The sequence below is a fragment of the Carassius carassius genome, chromosome 7, assembly GCF_963082965.1.
Source record: "Carassius carassius chromosome 7, fCarCar2.1, whole genome shotgun sequence".
Taxonomy (NCBI): Eukaryota; Metazoa; Chordata; class Actinopteri; order Cypriniformes; family Cyprinidae; genus Carassius; species Carassius carassius.
In genome coordinates, this window is record NC_081761.1 from 14,524,714 (window position 1) to 14,543,116 (window position 18,403).

The 18,403-nt window shown below is 36.8% G+C and overlaps 1 protein-coding gene across 1 annotated transcript in view; it reads left to right on the forward strand.

The window, feature by feature from the left end:
• Positions 1 to 2,412: 2,412 nt before the first annotated feature.
• The window catches only part of LOC132143602 (multiple PDZ domain protein-like), a 49,690-nt gene continuing 33,699 nt past the window's right edge, over positions 2,413 to 18,403 (forward strand). The window contains exons 1-12 of the mRNA XM_059553974.1: positions 2,413 to 2,954; positions 3,117 to 3,160; positions 3,357 to 3,526; positions 8,229 to 8,429; positions 9,381 to 9,517; positions 9,638 to 9,851; positions 11,766 to 11,888; positions 12,018 to 12,209; positions 12,870 to 12,972; positions 13,059 to 13,147; positions 14,297 to 14,519; positions 14,692 to 14,751. Of these exons, the coding sequence (XP_059409957.1) occupies positions 3,157 to 3,160; positions 3,357 to 3,526; positions 8,229 to 8,429; positions 9,381 to 9,517; positions 9,638 to 9,851; positions 11,766 to 11,888; positions 12,018 to 12,209; positions 12,870 to 12,972; positions 13,059 to 13,147; positions 14,297 to 14,519; positions 14,692 to 14,751 (1,516 nt within the window). The 5' untranslated portion in view covers positions 2,413 to 2,954; positions 3,117 to 3,156. The remainder of the gene's footprint in view (positions 2,955 to 3,116; positions 3,161 to 3,356; positions 3,527 to 8,228; positions 8,430 to 9,380; positions 9,518 to 9,637; positions 9,852 to 11,765; positions 11,889 to 12,017; positions 12,210 to 12,869; positions 12,973 to 13,058; positions 13,148 to 14,296; positions 14,520 to 14,691; positions 14,752 to 18,403) is intronic.

Genomic DNA, 18,403 nt, shown 5'->3' on the forward strand with positions numbered 1-18,403 from the left:
AGAGAGAGGGCGGCGAATCTGGAGCTGGGAGGACTTGAGCATGCTCTGGTGGCCGACAGCGCGCACAGCAGTGAAGGGTCGACCTTCCTATCACCCACGGGGTCACACAGAGAGGGTGCAACTGTGGGACTTTTCGATTTTTGAAATTTTTTTTTTTCCTTATAAAGTTCTTTAAGCTTTTAAAACCTTAAACGCACGTGTATGCGTAATAAACTGCAATGCCACCCCAAACTAATTTTAAAAAATGTAATGATATTGAGATTTAGCAAAATCTAAGTGGTAGCCGTGATTTTGCCAAGTAAGACATGTTCCTGGATCAACATCTTTTGATGATCCTGGATCAACATTATTGTCCAAAAATACAGACTTCAAAAAACCAATCCCTACCCCTAAACCTAACCCTACCCATATTTTATTCCTAAAATCAGTGGGAAATGATTAACTGATTAACAAGAGTGTAGTAGCAACTAACTCTGGTTGTAAGCCTAAAACAGATATTTTCTGAAAAGTTATATCTCAATTCTGATTGGTTGATTGGAATGTTGTTCCAGGATCAACAAGTATGTTGATTCAGTGACATGTTGTACTGACATCACACTCACCAGTCTAAGTACCCTATAAAAGTATTTAAACCTTAAAAAGGTTTAACGTGTAGTTAGAAATAAGACAATAATATATACCATACATTGACACACACCAAAACATAGACCTAACCCTATCCCAACCCCTAAACCTAACCTTAATTAGACCTCAAATCAGAAGGAAATGATAGTTGAATAACAAGAGTGTAGAAGCACCTAACTCTGGTTGTAAGGCTTGAACTGACATTTCCTGTAAACTTATCCCTCAATTCTGATTTGGTTGCTTTTAATGTTGTTTCAGGATCAACAAGGATGTTGATCCAGGAACATTTTGCTGTTTTCCAAATCATGTCAAATTGAATTCATTGAACTCCAATCAAATTCTTCAGAGAAAAAGGAAGTGCCTAAATTTTAAGTGTCATCACAAATGTCCTGAACAGGCTATACAGTGTTTTTTTCATTCAATGTAGCCCATGTTGAGATTTTCCTTTTTTATAAATAAGTCAGAATTACGTGTAAACAGATAATTGAATTTTAGCATTTTAGCGTAATGCTGCAAAACAAAATGCAGAATAAAATGCTGATGCTGAACACTCTGAATTTACAGTGTTAAAAGTGTTCATTTACAGATCAATTTGGATAGCCTATATGCTATTTGAGAGACACAAAGAAATCGTTTTTACGGAAAGGGCCTGATTTTTTTTTTTTTTTTTTTTTGCAGTTAGGGCCTATTTAGTTTATTCATATTGGCGTTAGCTTCCAAAGGTTTTACTATCGTAATAGGGAAATATCTCATAATAGAAAATATCACATTGGCAAATTATAATTTGTGGACAAACCCTAATTTAAATGTCTCTCATGAGCAACAGTAATAATAGCTGCTGTCTCTGTTATTTCATTAAATGAGGGGGGAGAGGCATGAACATCCATTTACATTAAACTCATGAGCATCAAAGGCGCATCGGGACATGCGCGAGGACAGCCAGTTATCACTCTCACGCGGAGCCTAAGCATGTTGGCAGTCTCTAATGCGACTTTCGACATGTGAAAATGTTTAATATTGACCCCCAACTTTTAATCATCCGACGAGGCATCCTCGAAAGGCAGTTTTTCATGAGCTGCGGGGGAAGCCTGTTGATCTGAAGGTAAATGTGGGCTGAAACTTCAGCGTATACTGATCTTTACGGTAACGAATGAAGACATCCAAGAAACGACATCGCAGCTGTCACACCTGAACCATAACGTGCTGGTTTTACCTATTTTTAGTAGCTATCGGATTGATTTTAGTAAACTGCTATTGTTGTCCGTATCTTTGAGACAAATCCCACATGCTCTAGCTATTAAAATCGCAATTATGCATGAGCTACATTTGTAAAATGTTATACAGGCTAATGGATTGGGCAATGAATGTTTTCATCTATTTTGTCCGCCGCAGGATTAAGTGACCCTTAAAACGTTTTAAACAACACACTAACGATTTTTTTTGTGATATATTTGTGAGGTATAAATCTATAGCCAATAACTTGATAAGTAATAGCAGTGCAGTTTGAATCCGATGCAGACAGCGATCCAGCATTTGTTGCTATGGTTACCCCCAATATATGTTTGCACACTAAAATAGGCTAACTTTTGTGGTTGAAACGTAAACCTTTTTTTAACCTTTAACCTTATAGCCCTGTAATTCGCACACTGGTGTTATATTGAAAACAATACATCTTTGTGTAAGATACGCGATAGGCTAATTTGTCTTTAAACAAATAAAATGCATGGTTCCTGCGTGTTAGGATATGACTTATTTTAGGCTCTTTGAGGTTTGACGAGGCCCTCTGGTTCCGAACTACTGCTGTAGCCTATTTTATGTAGGCCTATTTATTTTCATATTTACACATCTTTCAGATTTACAGCTTCTCTGTGATTCGCCCGTTTAAAATAACCCTCCTTCTTAGTTTTCCCAGTTACTATTGTTGTCCACAACTCCGGCCACCGCCAAGCGCTTACAGCCCTATCAGGTAGGTTGTAAGGACATCTGTCCCGGGTAATTACCGTCGTTCACAGTTTAAGTCCGTTTACAGCTGCTTAGCCTCCCCGGTAAGCGCATTACTGGAGCAGTGCAGCGCAAACACGAGCGCTCGCGCAGTACACGATGAGCGCGTGCAGACCGCGAGAACCTCCCGGAGAGGTGCGAGACTCCAACCCAGATTACATCTGCATGAATAACAGATTACAGCAGGCGTTATCAGAGCGATCAGCGAGATATGAAGTGAACAGTCGCTGCAATTCATAAAGCCTTTCATCGGTTACAGAGATAGAGGGCGAGCGCTGTTAAATTGCGTCACTCTCACTTCACGCCAAACGTCACCGTTGCTGTCACAGGTAAGGACTGTCAGGTGTGCATGCCAGTAAGTGATTAAGATGCTGCAATCCACGCAAATCCCTTTTGAGTAGGATGTGAAAGGGACCAATCTGTTTGTTTTTGTTGTTTTGAGTTTGATTGCCATTATGTCTGATGGCATACATTTGCTTGTGTTGTTGCAGATGTCAAAAAGAGAGTGGTGGTAATACAGAGTTGAAAATAATGGGTATGTATGAATTCCTGAAATCATGTGTCTCAATATGTCATCTTTCTCAATTTATGATATTACAATTTTTTTGCAAGTTAACAGGCTATGTATGAATATTACATGTAGCTTGTTTTACATACTCTCATGTGGGTTATGAGATGATGTCATTGCATTTGCCCATTTTATTAATATGTTTATGTGTATGTGTGTGTAGACACACAGCGTGCTTTGCTGGCAGTGGAGCGGCTGCAGGAGAGACTGAAGAAGAGGGGAGAACTGCCTGCTGAGGAAAAACTCAGTCTGCTCAAGAGTGTCTTACAGAGTCCCCTGTTTCACCGGATACTCTACATGCAAGAGACTGGACAACAGCATGAGCAACAACAGGTCAGACATCAACATCATCATCACCACCACAGTGCATCACAAAAAGAGCATACACTAACACTAAAATATGCCAAAACATTAAACAGTGGGATTTATTTTTTAATAAATGTATTAAACTCCATAAAGAAATGTCTCATTATCATACTATGTAAAATAAAATAAAAATAGCTGATAGTAGTTGCATAATTATGATACATTATACAGCATTATTCTGTCATTAACATAATAACTGATCTTGTGAAATGCGGAATTGTACAAAAGTAGGCTATATATTATGCTGATATCCAACTCCACCACTATTACGTTAAATAGAAATTTACCTGCACATCTATTTTATAAGACATTTATACACCCAGCGAGCATAATTTCAGATATTCCCTGATGTGAACGGTGCTTTGATTCACCTCACATCTCTCTCGCCCTGGGTCTATTATTAGTTTAAATAAAACATGATATAAACATGATATTCTTAAAGGAATATTTCAGATCATGCCCAAGTGACAACATTTGTGGCATAATGAGGTCTCTCTTTGCTTTAAAAAAGAAAAAAAAATTGTGGTCAGTGATGCACTTAAAATGAAAGTGAATGGGGCCAGTCCATAGTTTGATTCAATAGTAAAGCCACAAGACATCAACAATATGCATGTTAACATGATTTTAGTGTGAAATGAAAAGCTGTGTAAAGTTCTACCTAAATTTACAGCTTTGTTGCCATGACAATGAATCACCATATGACAATGAATAAACCAAGTGTGGTTTAAACAGCTTTACAGTTCAAATAATAAACAGCAGAGTAGCTAAACTTATTTGAAATTCTGTGAGCTAAGAAGGTTTATTGTCCATTATCAGGAGTGCATGAAACATCACTTACTGGGGTCACTTCCAACCTAAACAGCAGATATTGATCAAAGTGGCCAATTTCGATGTTAAATGTTTGAAAATCTTGAAATAGTCAAACCTGAATTAGTTGAAAAATCTACAAGGAGAAACGTTTCACCTTTCACCTAGTACATATTCCTATTTAGATAATTGCATTTTGCCCACACAGTTTTGTTGTTCAAAGAATGATACCTTATAAAATTATATTGCCCTTAAGTAGCTTTTTGTTCTTCTGCTTTCTGGTTTGTATTTCCACAGCAAGAAGTTAAGACCTTACAGACTTGAATGAACCACTCATTTTAAAACCTTCCCGGTCTAGGACATCCGCTCCAAACATTACAATGCACATGATAACTTTCATTAACTCTACAATAAGTAAATCAATTCCACCAGCTAATTACTCTTTGACAGCAATGCCGTAAAAATATACAGAGCTACTACAAAGCTTTTGCTTCCTCCAAAAATGGCCCCTGTTCACTTCCATTTTAAGTGTTCCTTTGTAACTGTGAGTTGTTTTTTTATCATTATTATTTATTTACTTATTTTTTTTACAAACTAGGGGAAAAGTTAAAAATATTTTTGTGGTAATAATTATTCCCTTAAATATTCCAGTAAAAATAGTTAAATATATTGAGCTTCAAGTTGAGCTTGTATTTGACATTTGACTTTTACTGTGCTTAGTTTAAAAAAACAATGACCCAGGGGACTACATTTCCAGAGCATAAAGAGGTCAAGGATAATAGGTTAAAGAATCTCAAAGGTGGTCTGCTTTCACAGAATGCGAGCTGTGTGTGTGTGTGTGTCTATCTGTGTGTTATGGTGTAGAGTAAAGATGGAAAATGATCTCTTGAAAATAGCCTGTGTTATCCCAAGCTTTCAAAGAGCAGCTCAGGTAATTTAGTCATCATAAGACACAGTAGATGTTACATTCAGATTTATTTGGTACAACCACAATTGACTGTGTTAGAATCTTCTAGCAGGCCAAAATGAGAGGAGCAGCAGAGGCCAGATGAGCAACTCCAATAAATGAAGCACTAAACTGGCTGTTTGTCATGAGAAATGGCATGCTTATGGGTTCTCTAATATGCCATGAGATGTAGCTACTTCAGCAAAACTATATTTTAGATAATCCTCATGCTCATTGTGCATTGGTCAGGCCACTTGCCATGGATAATCATAAGCATAAGTTGTTTATATGAGTCATTCTTTAATCAAGCTTATCACTTCCTGTCTGCATTCTGTGAAGTAATAGGCTTGCTTTTTTAACCACGTGTTTGGGAGCAAATGTAATGAGATCTTTAAATATAAAGAAAAAATAGTTGATTACATTGGTTATACTTCAAGTACTTATTTTAATCATAGGTTTCAATGAGCAGGAATAAAAACAGAATTGCCAGCTGTGCTGTTTGCCTGCTGTTGAGGCATATGGTAAGCCATAATAGTCCTTTTTTTAAACACTAGTTTTTGTAATCTTTCTGAAATAGCTTTAGAGTCTTTGTTTGACTTTTTGGTTGCCAAACAATACATTCTTTCAAGAATTCATTCTGGAAGTGTCTCGCTGTGTCTTCAAAAGCTAGTAATGTATTCAATAAAAATATTTTATTTCAATTTTTAATTCAAATTTCTTCAGAAAATAAATCAGCATTGATATTGTTTTAATACGTTGAATTAAATGATTAAGTTTGGTTAATAAAATGTATATCTGAAGCAACAGTGATTAACAAGATTAAATACTTTTTTAACATAATACACAATGTATTCGGGAGAGCATTCTAAACCAAAATACAGATTTGAATATTATTTGTAAGAAGAGGTCTGATTGTGTACCATATCCTTGGTAAGTGCTTTTGTGTATCGTGTGTAATGTATTTAGAGAGATGATTCTTGGAAAACAGCAGCAAGGACCAATTGAAGTTGTATAAGCTACTTACCTGAGCTGACTACTTAATCTGTGCTGCCGGCGTCAACAAGTCACACACTCACCTTTCTGTAATGGTGAGGACTTTCCTTTGATTTTCCATTTGGACTTTTAAACTGAGTTAATACCCCTAAACCTGACCTTTGAAAAAAACATTTTAATATTTTAATCAAGATAATTTAGTACATTAAACCTGACTGCCACACATAAAAAAATGTAAAGTGACAGACACTCTCACACGCTCTTTTTGCAGTTAAGTCTGTTGCAATAACAATCTGAAGTCAGTTAAAGCTTATACTGAGTAAAACAGCTAAAAAAACACAATATTTTAAATCAATTTTAGCGATGACCCTGGCTTATATCCTACTAATTATTTGTGCATTGCACCAATAAACTTGAAACACTGAAATATTACCCTTTGTTTCAACTAAATATATCCTTAAGCTTTTGACCAAGTTAGAATAAACGGTTGTTTGGCAGAATGACTGAATTATAACAATGAGCTAATGCTTTGCCCAACATACTTCAATCATTTAGACTTTTATTGTAATGTTCACATTTACACTTGTTTTATTTTAGGAGAGACCATTATATGAATAACTTAGCTGTTAGCAGCTCTCCAGCATGAAACACTGCACTGAAACACTGCACTAAACACTGCACTTTCTTTGTCACATTCTCCTATCAGCTGTTTGCTTATGTATATTTTTCCAGTATGTTGTTTTTTGTTTTTGTTTTTGAAAGACACTTGTGCTCAACAGGGCTTCATTTATCTGATGAAAATTGAAATATTAACATTTCAAACAACTGTTTTATATCTGAATATTATTTAAAAATGTATGATTTATTCCTGTTATGTAAAAAAAAAAAAAAAAAAAAAATTCAGCAGCCATTACTCAAGTCTTTAGTGTCACATGATCCTTCAGAAATTATTAGAATGTTCTGACTTCTGCTCAAAATATTTTAATATAGTTGTGCTGCTTAATATTTTGAATCTTTGATGGATAGAATGTTCAAAAGAACCATATTTATTTAAAATAGAAATACATATCTTTCGTATTACTAACTTTACTAGATCACTAGATTTACTAGAACTGATTACTAGATCAGTTTTACTGACCCAAGCACTTATAGTGGTACTGTAATTTTTTAAATATATCACTTGTTTTAAAATATTAAATGTTTATTATTTTAAATAAAAAAGAAATTATGATAATTTTTATCTATTGCGTTTATATTCCATATATTATTACTTTTAATGGTGACAAGACTAAGCGCCAGATTTACTAAATGGGGCAAATTAGCGTGAGAGCGTAATTCCAAAACAACGCCGAGCGGCAAATAAATTTTTGCCAGTGATTTACTAACAACCACGCAAATTAAAGAACACAGATACAACATCTCATTTACATATTGACCAACGTAAAATATCAAGCATAGCACAAATTATTGTAATCACAAATAAGCAGAGCCAATGCTCATCAGGTGCGGGTGATGCGGGTTCTTATGACAGGTGCAAAATAGTTTAAGACATGCTTTTTTGGGGTGTTAATGGCGCAAATACCAGTAATTTGATGAGCACAAACATTAGTAAATCGCATTGCATGATTCATTTTAATACTCTCCTCGCATAAATTTTGCATCTGAAAGGGAAACTCCATGCACCATGCTTTTTCAGTGCTTATTATTCACTGCATGTCTTTAGTAAATTCTGACAGTTTTTTTGCTCTGGTGCAAACTGTTAGTAAACCTTGTCCCAAAACTAAAGTGCACAAAGATCAGTAAAGATAAACACCATATTTTTTGATAAATCTTGTATTAATATTGTGAACTTTATCATCCCAGTAAGGCCTTACAAACGGCTAGTGCAACCCAGCCATATTACTCTAGCTGTGTGTTTTACAGGTTTACCCCGGAATGCCTCCTTCTCAGTCTATGAGTGATGATGCAGATGGTGTGAGCACATCCCGCCCCACATGCAATCTAAGGTACAGAGACTCCTACCTCTCGGCCCAGCGGCGCAATGACCGATGTCGATCCTTCAATCATGTGACTTTTGCCCCTTTCATCACAGAGGACATTTCAGTTCTGCAGTCCATGGCCCAGGTAACACCATAACTCAGAAAACAAAAACCTTTAAAGTGGTCATCAGATGCCCTTTCCACAAGTTGATATGATTCTTTAGGGTCTTAATGAAAAGTCTGTAACATAGGTTAGTTAAAATTTCTGAATGGTTGTGTAAAACAACACCCGTTTTACCCTGTCAAAAACGGCTCTTTTCAGAGCAAGCTGTTTTGTAGCATTTTCCTTTAAATGCAAATGAGCTCTGCTGACCCCTCCCCTCTGAGCCACTCTTAGAGAGTCTGTTTACTTTAGCTGCAATCATCGTGAAACTTGCTAATTAGAACATTATTAGGAAAGGCAATTTGCAAAGATTCATTAAAAACCTTATACTCACATCTTCTGTTGGTGAAGCTGGATCACGAATGATTTGCACGAACATAGACCTATGTATGTAGATCAGAGGCGCATTCCATTAAAAAAAACGTAATCCACTGTGTCTTCAGCGGCTCAGATGTCCGAAGTAAATGACGACTGTTATGTTCATTATGACATCCAACAACAAAACTCCTTAATCGCTTAGGAGACATTCTTGTCTACATCTGCTCTGGTGGTGATACAATGGAGGACTGATGACAGCTCACTCAGGACGGGTCTACGGAATGCCACTGTCAATCAAACTATTGTGGAAGGGGCCTGTCTGTGTGATGTCACATCTGAGATTGGCTCGATTTGAGAAAAGGGAAATGATTTAACGAGATAAAAAAAAAACACTGGGTGGATTTTTATCATTATAGGGTGGTTGTGTACACACACTGCAGACAAACATTTCAGTTCAAACTAATTGTAAAAATGCATGTAGCATCTGATGACCCTTTTAAACTAGCTGAAATACATGTCAAACCTTCAGAAATACTGTAATTCCAACACTACATCTACTAAAACCAACAGTTTGAATCCATTCTTTCTAATCTCTTGTATTTATTGCTCTTTCAGGGTCGGACTGTGCTAAGTTTTGACCTGGAGAAGGGTGAAAGTGCTTTAGGCATCAACATTATTGCTCAGGAGACTGAAAGCAGTGGAGGTCATGGTATCTTCATACAGAAGATTCAGCTGGACTCTGTAGCATGCAGGTATAAACCGACAAGAATCGAAGTACAGAATACCGTAACTTAATTGATTAGAAGTTGATTATTTTGGACAGCAGCGTAGATTGATTTGAAACCACTCATTACCCTATTCTTCTGTCTTAGTGATGGACGTTTACATGAGGGTGATTGGATTCTAGCAGTGAATGGCAAGCTGTTTGAATCCTCTGTAACACAGGAACAAGCTGTCCAGGTCCTTCAGGAATCTGCTTCTGTGGTAACACTAATTATAGCCAGAGAACCAACCCCATCATTCAGCCCCCCAGAGATGAGCCACACTCTTCCCAAAAATCTCACCGGCCTTTATCATCAATTTAGTGTAAGTATAGTTAAAAACCTTTGTTTTTATTGATTTATTGTATCTCTTAAATTTTCCCAAATATACTTAACATAATAAGTATATTAAGGCCTTAAGATATTTGAAATGTGCCACTGAAGTGTCTTAGAGGTGCCTCATATTTTAAACTGTAATGCCATATAGCTGGCCCATTTTACCATGCAGCTTATATCTGTTATTGATCCACAGTAATTTGATTACATTACCACAAGTGCAGTACATCTAACATTTTAAATGTTATACATTAGCTTTTTATGTGATGTTTTTAGATTTGGTGTTTGTTGTGAAAACAGAGTAAGGGAAAGCAGATGGTCTCCTGATAATGGTGGAAATAAAAATGAGTCTACTTCTATTAGCAAGACTATTATAATAAACTACTGTTCAAAGGATTGGGGTTGGTTAAATCTGTGAATGGTTTTGAAAGAAGTCTCTTATGCCTAATTCAGGCTTCATTTATTTGAAAGAAAAAACTGTAAAACAGTAATATTTTTAAATGCAATTACAGCCATTACTCCAATCTTCAGTGTCCTATGATCCTCCACAAAAGAACAACATTTATTTGATATAGAAATTCTTTTGTAACTGTAACGATCGGGAACACAGGAGACGAGAGATCCAAGAGCATTGTGAGTTTTATTGGGTAATCCACAATCAAAATCCAAAAACAGGCAAAAGGTCATAACCAGAAACATCAGTCCAAAAACAAAAAAAAACAGGAACAAGAAACTAGAACCACAAGGGAACGCGAGGAAACTAGGTGACGGAAGGTAAGGACTCCATGAAACAAACAGAAACAGATCGGTTTAAATAGGCAGGGTAATGACTATGAAGTGAAGACACCTGAGTGCAATTAACAGGAGTGCAATAACTGTGATGAAGGGACAAGGCCTTGTGGGAAAAGTAGTGCCTGCGGTGAGGTGCCTATTGGCAAGTGAGACCACTAGTGGAGACCCAGGGAAACACAGACCAGACACCTTGACAGTAACAATGTGACAAAGTCTTTACTGTCACTTTTGATCTAATTAATGCATCCTTCCTAAAAGTATTAGTTTGTTTGAAAAAAAACATACTTTCCCCTAAACATTTGAATAGTATGTATATAGGGTTCATAATCTTGGAAAATATTTCCCCCTTGGAAAAAGGGGGAAACCTTTTTTTTTTTTTTTTTTTTTTTAAACCTTTCAGCTTTTTTTGTTTAGCCTTTTTTTATCTCAAGTCACTATCAACAGTAATAATACTATACTGAGTATAAACACAATACAGAAAACATAATAGATTAAAAAATATGAATGTAAAATAAATAATAAAAAGTTTTAGATTTTAATTAGTTTTTCAATTTAAATAAACAATTACATTTTTAAAACAAGCAATCAAGGCTACAAAAGCTATTGAATTATTGAATGCAAATCCAATTAATTTAACACATGTTGACCTTGTGTACCACATGAAAAATACAATATGCCCAAAATGTTGGGGGTTCAGTCAAATTTATCAAAAGTAACAGCTATTCTGTGCTTTGAAACATCTAGGATTGGTATTTTGTACTCACTTGCTGTTTCATTCAATATTTTGTTTCCCTTTTTTGTTGTTTAAATTCAGCTTATTAAAAAAATAATAATATGCTGTTAATGGCAGGTTCCACTTTGACAACCTACCCGATACAGTGTGACATTCCTTGCAAATGGCTCAAAAGGTCAACGTGTTAAATCAGTTGTATTTGTATTCAATAATTAAATAGCTTTTGTAGCCATGACTAAGACATTTACTTGTACTGAAAATAAAATTTAAAAATAAACCTACCCTGAGAAATATTAACTGTAGTAAGTGTGATAACTAGCCCCAGTCTCTCTTGTATTATAATTAGGCTTTTTCCACTCATTTAATTTGATTCCACAGCCTCGACAAATTCATCATATAGAGTTGCAGAATGACGGATCAGGTCTAGGCTTTGGCATCATTGGAGGGAGGAGTACTGGCATCATGGTTAAAACCATAATACCTGATGGTGTAGCTGGAAAGGTACTGTATGAGAGGATCATCATTGATTCACCATTATTTAAATGATTCCATTTGTGGATTGTACAAACTGATTCAAATTAAAAAGAGTGACAGATGCCTTGACATTTGTGGATGTGTGTGTGCACACAGGATGGGAGATTGCGTAGTGGCGATCTTCTCCTCAGAATTGGTGATGTGGATGTGTCCACCATGGGCAGTGAGGAAGTGGCACGTGAGCTCCGTCTTGCTGGTTCCTGTGTGAGACTTATCATTGCCAGGGAAACCACTGATGGTGACCTATCACCTACCATTGCCCAGCAACAGGGCTCTCAAAAGAAACAGGTGCAAAATGCTTCTCTGTGTGTGTGTGTGTGTGTGTGTGTGTGTGTTCGCATATATATGTAAATAGTGATATAAACAATATAGCTCAAAAAATTAAGTTATTTTAACATGTTTGACATTAATTCTTCCATATAACTTAACAAACTCAGTAAATTGCTGTCTGTTCCTCCTTCACCACATTAATGCTGCTTTTGTGGTGTTTTTGTCATTTTTTAAGGTCACTGTGAACTGTTATTATATGGTAAAAAGCTGCGTAACAATTCTTAAAGGGACAGTCCACCCAAGAATAAAGATTCTAGCATCATTTACTTATCATCATGTAATTCCAAACCTGAAGACTTTCTTCTGCTGAACACAAATGTAGATATTTTGTTAAAGAATTGATGAAATCCAAACAGTTTTGGGTCCTTTTAAAATTATCTTTTTAAATATTATGCAGGTTTGGGATGACATGAAGGTCAATAAAATGTGACAAACATTATATTTAAAATGTATTAGGCTGAAATTATTTCTTAAACACACTCACACTCAGTCAACAATCATTGATTGACATTCACATTAACACACAAGGAGTTTGATTACAATGTTGTTATCATAAATGCTGCTTTATTTTGTCTTGTCTGATGTGCCGAAAGTAAACAAAGAATTACCCTTCTGCAGGATTTAGAAGAAAAAAAGGGAAAAGAGTTCAACGTGAGATTCAGTAACAACAAAAATGGTTTGGGCGTCAAAATCTCCAAATCTCTGAATAACCTGAACAAAGGTATGATTCCTTCCTTACAAGATAATTTTTCCCATTCAGTTTAAGAATGATAAATGTAAACAATAAATGAATATTGGGCATTTTAGAGTCCAGTGGATTTGGGGTAAAGAGCATACTGAAAGAGAATGCAGTGGATCAGCATGGACAGATTCACACTGGAGATGGCATCGTTGCTGTGAGTTCCATACAGATCTTTATTTTTTGCATCTCTTTACTTTCCTTGTGCACTTAAATTTAAACAGAAGTTCTTAGTGGTTTTAAGCAATGTATTGCTGTTTTATTCATTTTTCAGTGATTTCAGTGTAAATGATGTTATAGCAATTAATAATCCTGTTGTTGTTTCTGTTGTGTGTGTGGGGGGGCTGTTTACCTTGTAGTGTTTGTTTTAGGCAGAATGGTAGTACTATGTATGTATGATTAATTACATTGTCACTAGATATGTGTTTGTATTTATGTAAATGTGTCATTAGACCAACCCTCGTCCTCTGTTTGGGGTTTCAGTGTCATTTTGGTACAAAATAAAACAACAACATGGAAGTATCGGGTTAATACTAAATGACGTTTTCTAATGAGAGCTTATTATAAAGAGAATTTCAACTTGCTTCATAAAACACTTCAAACGTCCTCGTTTTGCATTAATTATGTTTGGGGTTTTAGAGACCTCAGATATGAAGCATTAAATAATGCAATGACTTCCCACGTGATGAGACTCTGTGACTGGTGTACACACTGTGGAAATACACTTCTGTCAGGTGTTTATTGTAATTTATTTTATTGTATTTTTCTACATAAGTTTTGCTAAGGTCAAAATGATCACAAACAACGTCACTACAATGTATACTAGGTCCATTTCTGAAAAATGCTTGCTTTCTTTGTGGCAAAATAGAGGGATAAAGCGTCTGGGGTTGGGCCAATCATTCCTGAAGCATCAATATTTTCAGTACTGATGTTGTAGCAAGAGCTATTTAGCCTGAAAATCAATGCGTGCCAGAAGCTCTGAAGTGAAAAATTGAACCGTGTTAGAAAATGGTTGTTTAGGATTGGAACTATTTATCTTAACATGCAGAAATTCTGAAAGACACAGAAATCATCTGCTGTTATTTCACACTAAATAATAATGAAGCTTAATGTGACACTATAATAATTATAATGTTATATTATAATGTTTTTTTTGTGAAAAAAAGTTATGGTCATGTTCTATAATTCTTGTTAATGATAAACTAAAACAGAAGCATGATTAGCAGTTCAGATCCATTAAATGATAAAGAATGCCTTTCAAATATAATGTTAAATGGTTATAATGACCTGTTGTATTCTTATATAGGAAGCGAAGGAGATCCTGCTCACTGGCCAACAAGTGGAGATCTCTAGTCGGAGAAAGGGCTCACCAACCCCCACAATGTCCACAATCTCTCAGAGACCCTTAACCCCTCTGGGTCTCCTTCCCCCTCCACTGCCTCCATGTCTACCAGAGCCAAAGCCAGTTCTGCCCCCAGGGAAAGTTTTCTATACTGAACGCCGGGACCTCAACTTCAACAGAGAGTGCAGTTAGTGAAACTCTTGTCACTTCTGTTTATATGCACTCATTCACAATGTGTTTGATTCATGCGTTCTGTTTCACTTTGGCCCATTCTCTGTGTGAAGTCTCGGTTACTTTTTGACCCTACTCTTGATTCTAATAACAGCCTCTGTGTCTGTTTGTTCTTTCTGTGACCTCAGTTGAGTCAACGCAAACCTGTGATTTAGAGTCCAAGATGAAGAATATAAACCAGCCCTCGTGTAAGAACAGATTTATTGATAATTATTATTACAGCCACTCATTTTGACTTGCACCTCAGGTTTCTTAGTGTACTAGTAAAACATCTACTATAATATACAGATATTATCATAATTTAAGCATTGTTTGCAGAGATTTTTAATTAATTCGAAATTTAACATTACATCACTTGCTTACCAATGGATCCTCTGCAGTGAATGGGTGCCATCAGAATGAGAGTTCAAAGAGCCGATAAAACTGCATGTTTATAATTAAATCATCGTTTGGATGTTTTTTTTTTACTTCAAACTGTTGGGAAGTCGTGGCCTAATGGTTAGAGAGTCGAACTCCCAAACGAAAGGTTGTGAGTTCGAGTCCCGGGCTGGCAGGAATTGTGGGTGGGGGGAGTGCATGTACAGTTCTCTCTCCACCTTCAATACCACGACTTAGGTGCCCTTGAGCAAGGCACTGAACCCCCAACTGCTCCCCGGGTGCCGCAGCATAAATGGCTGCCCACTGCTCTGGGTGTTTGCTCACAGTGTGTGTGTGTGTGTTTACTGCTCTTTGTGTTTGCATTTCGGATGGGTAAAATGCAGAGCACAAATTCTGAGTATGGGTCACCATACTTGGCTGAATGTCACTTCACTTTCACTTGATTCTGGCTAAAATACATAATATTGCTTTCTCTAGTGAAAAAGTTTTCTTGTCTGAATCAGGAGTGGAATATGCAGATATTTACACACTAAAACAGTCCAAAATCGTTCATTGATGGCCTGGAGTCGTGTGGGTTTTCTGGTGAATTATGGTGATGTTTTTATCAGCTGTTTGATCTCTCACTCCTTCACTGCAGACGATCCCTTGGTGAGCAAATGATGTAATGCAAAATTTCTCTAAAACTGTTCCTATACATAACAAAGGCATCTGTATTTTGGGTGGCCTGAGGGTCAGTAAATTGTAAGTGTTGACTTTTAAGGTGTCATTTCAAGCTTTATTCCAAAATTGACATCAACATAATCAGGCATTTCATGCTTTGAACCATTATGTTTTTAAAAGTTAATAACCCTATTTATTTTGCTTTCCTTACAGTACACCATTATATTGTTGGAATATTATTATTTACATTTACAATAAAATTGTTTCTGCTGTCCAGTCAACCCCGATGGACAGCATGTCACAAAAACTGTCCATAGACATTAAGCTGTAAAAAACCCAGAATATTCCTTTAAGATTTTGTTACGAATTAACAAAAGTCTCTACTCAAAGAGAACAGAAGAAACATTCATAACAAATAACAGGGATCCAAATAAGATCCCTGGAGTCCCCGCTCTCACTCCCAAAGCTTCAAAACACCAAAGATACTTTAAAGTATAAAGAGTAAATTTATTAAACATAAGGTAGAAAAGAGCATATACATTTCAGGAGGGGGAAAAGCCAAAATAAATAACAAAACAAAGCTAACTATCTTAAAGATTCTAACCTAGAATTCAGATAATAAACAAAATATACAAAAGCTTACCTCCCTACTTATCACAAACAAGAGAAAACGAGTAATAAATAAAAAGGCACCCACCTCCCTACTATGCTCCAAATGATTAGGGTTTAAGATAAATATTAAAGTTCCACATAACAGATCAACTTAGAAAAGTAAAGTAATGATTTACAACAGTTGTCTCATTCCACAGTCAGCATGTACACCGTATGTTACAGCATAGACACAAGTCTCTCAATCAAGGAAGCCATGAGAGCGGGGAGCTCCAGATCCATGCTTCAGGTGGCTTTAAGTAGCAGCAATCACTCCCGTCCCCAATCAGGTCACTCATTATCAGCTCCACCTGCGAGTCATGATAGTAAGAGGGTAACAAGAAAGAGAAACGCACCAAAAGGAACACTAGACCAACACAACACATTCCCACGTAACACCTCCCCACCAAAAGAAATGCTAACAAAAAGTTTGCATTACCTACACTGCACCGCCGCATTTAGATCCTACACTTCAGCACCATAAACGCGGGACAGCGCATCCGCAACAGTATTCTGCGAGCCTTTTTTATGTCGAATATCCAAGTCAAACTCTTGAACTATCAACGCCCAGCGCATTAAGCGTTGATTTGAATTCGACATCCGGGCCAAGAACACAAGTGGGTTGTGGTCCGTATAGACAATAATTGGAAATGAACTTCCACCTAAATACACCTCGAAATGTTGCAATGCTAATAACAATGCAAGAGCCTCTTTTTCGATGGTACTGTACCTGCGTTGACATAACGTGAACTTTTTCGAGAAGTAACAAACTGGGTGATCAACATCAAACTCGCCCTCTTGAAGTAAAACCGCACCAGCGCCAGTAGCAGAGGCATCCACTTCCAGCTTGAAAGAGCGTGTAAACTCTGGCGCTGCCAAAACAGGAGCGTTACACAGCAAATCCTTAGCTGTACGAAAAGCTTCCTCACAAGCCGGAGACCAAACAAATACTCGAGCTGTGCTGAGGAGATCGGTTAAGGGTGATACAACACTGGCAAAGTTACGACAGAACCCTCTGTAATAACCTGCCATCCCCAAAAATCGACGCAGTTCTCTTTTATTCACTGGTACTGGAAACTTCATAACCGATGCAATCTTCGCATCAATCGGGCATACCTGACCCTGACCCACCCTTTTCCCCAAGTAAACCACTGTTGCCTTAGCGAACTCACATTTTGCTAGGTTCAGAGTCAGAGACGCATCACAAAAACGTGAAAGCACTTCACGCAGGGAACTCAAATGTTCTTCCCAGCTAGAAGAATATATTACAATATCGTCTAGATAAGCCTCACATTTCTGCACTCCACTTAGTACAATACGCATCAAACGTTGGAAAGTTGATGGTGCATTTCGCATCCCGAACGCCATAACGGAGTACTGCATAAAATCATCAGGGGTCACAAACGCTGAAATCTCTGAGGCCCGAGAAGTAAGAGGTACTTGCCAGTACCCCTTAAGAAGATCTAAAACTTCAGCAATCTTTATTAGATCTTTCTTTCGAAATGCCTCAAACTGCTGTATAGTAGGTTTTTCTATAAATGATCTGACTTCCAACTCCATTATTAACACTCATTACTGCTTTACACTTAAATCAGCAAGACAAAATTGGAGTACATTTTACTCACCAAGACGACAGTACATGGATTGTTAACACTTGTTCGTTCCTCATACAATTAGACAAGCGGTCACTTCCACTTGTTAAATCAAAAACAAAAGAAAAACAAGCGGACGAGCCCCCAATTGTTACGAATTAACAAAAGTCTCTACTCAAAGAGAACAGAAGAAACATTCATAACAAATAACAGGGATCCAAATAAGATCCCTGGAGTCCCCGCTCTCACTCCCGTAACAATTTCTTTAGTTTGCTTGGTTATTTCTAACATAGATATACACTCACCTAAAGTATTATTAGGAACACCATACTAATACTGTGTTTGACCCCCTTTCGCCTTCAGAACTGCCTTAATTCTACATGGCATTGATTCAACAAGGTGCTGAAAGCATTCTTTAGAAATGTTGGCTTATATTGATAGGATAGCATCTTGCAGTTGAGGGAGATTTGTGGGATGCACATCCGTTCCACCACATCCCAAAGATGCTCTATTGGGTTGAGATCTGGTGACTGTGGGGGCCATTTAAGTACAAGTGAACTCA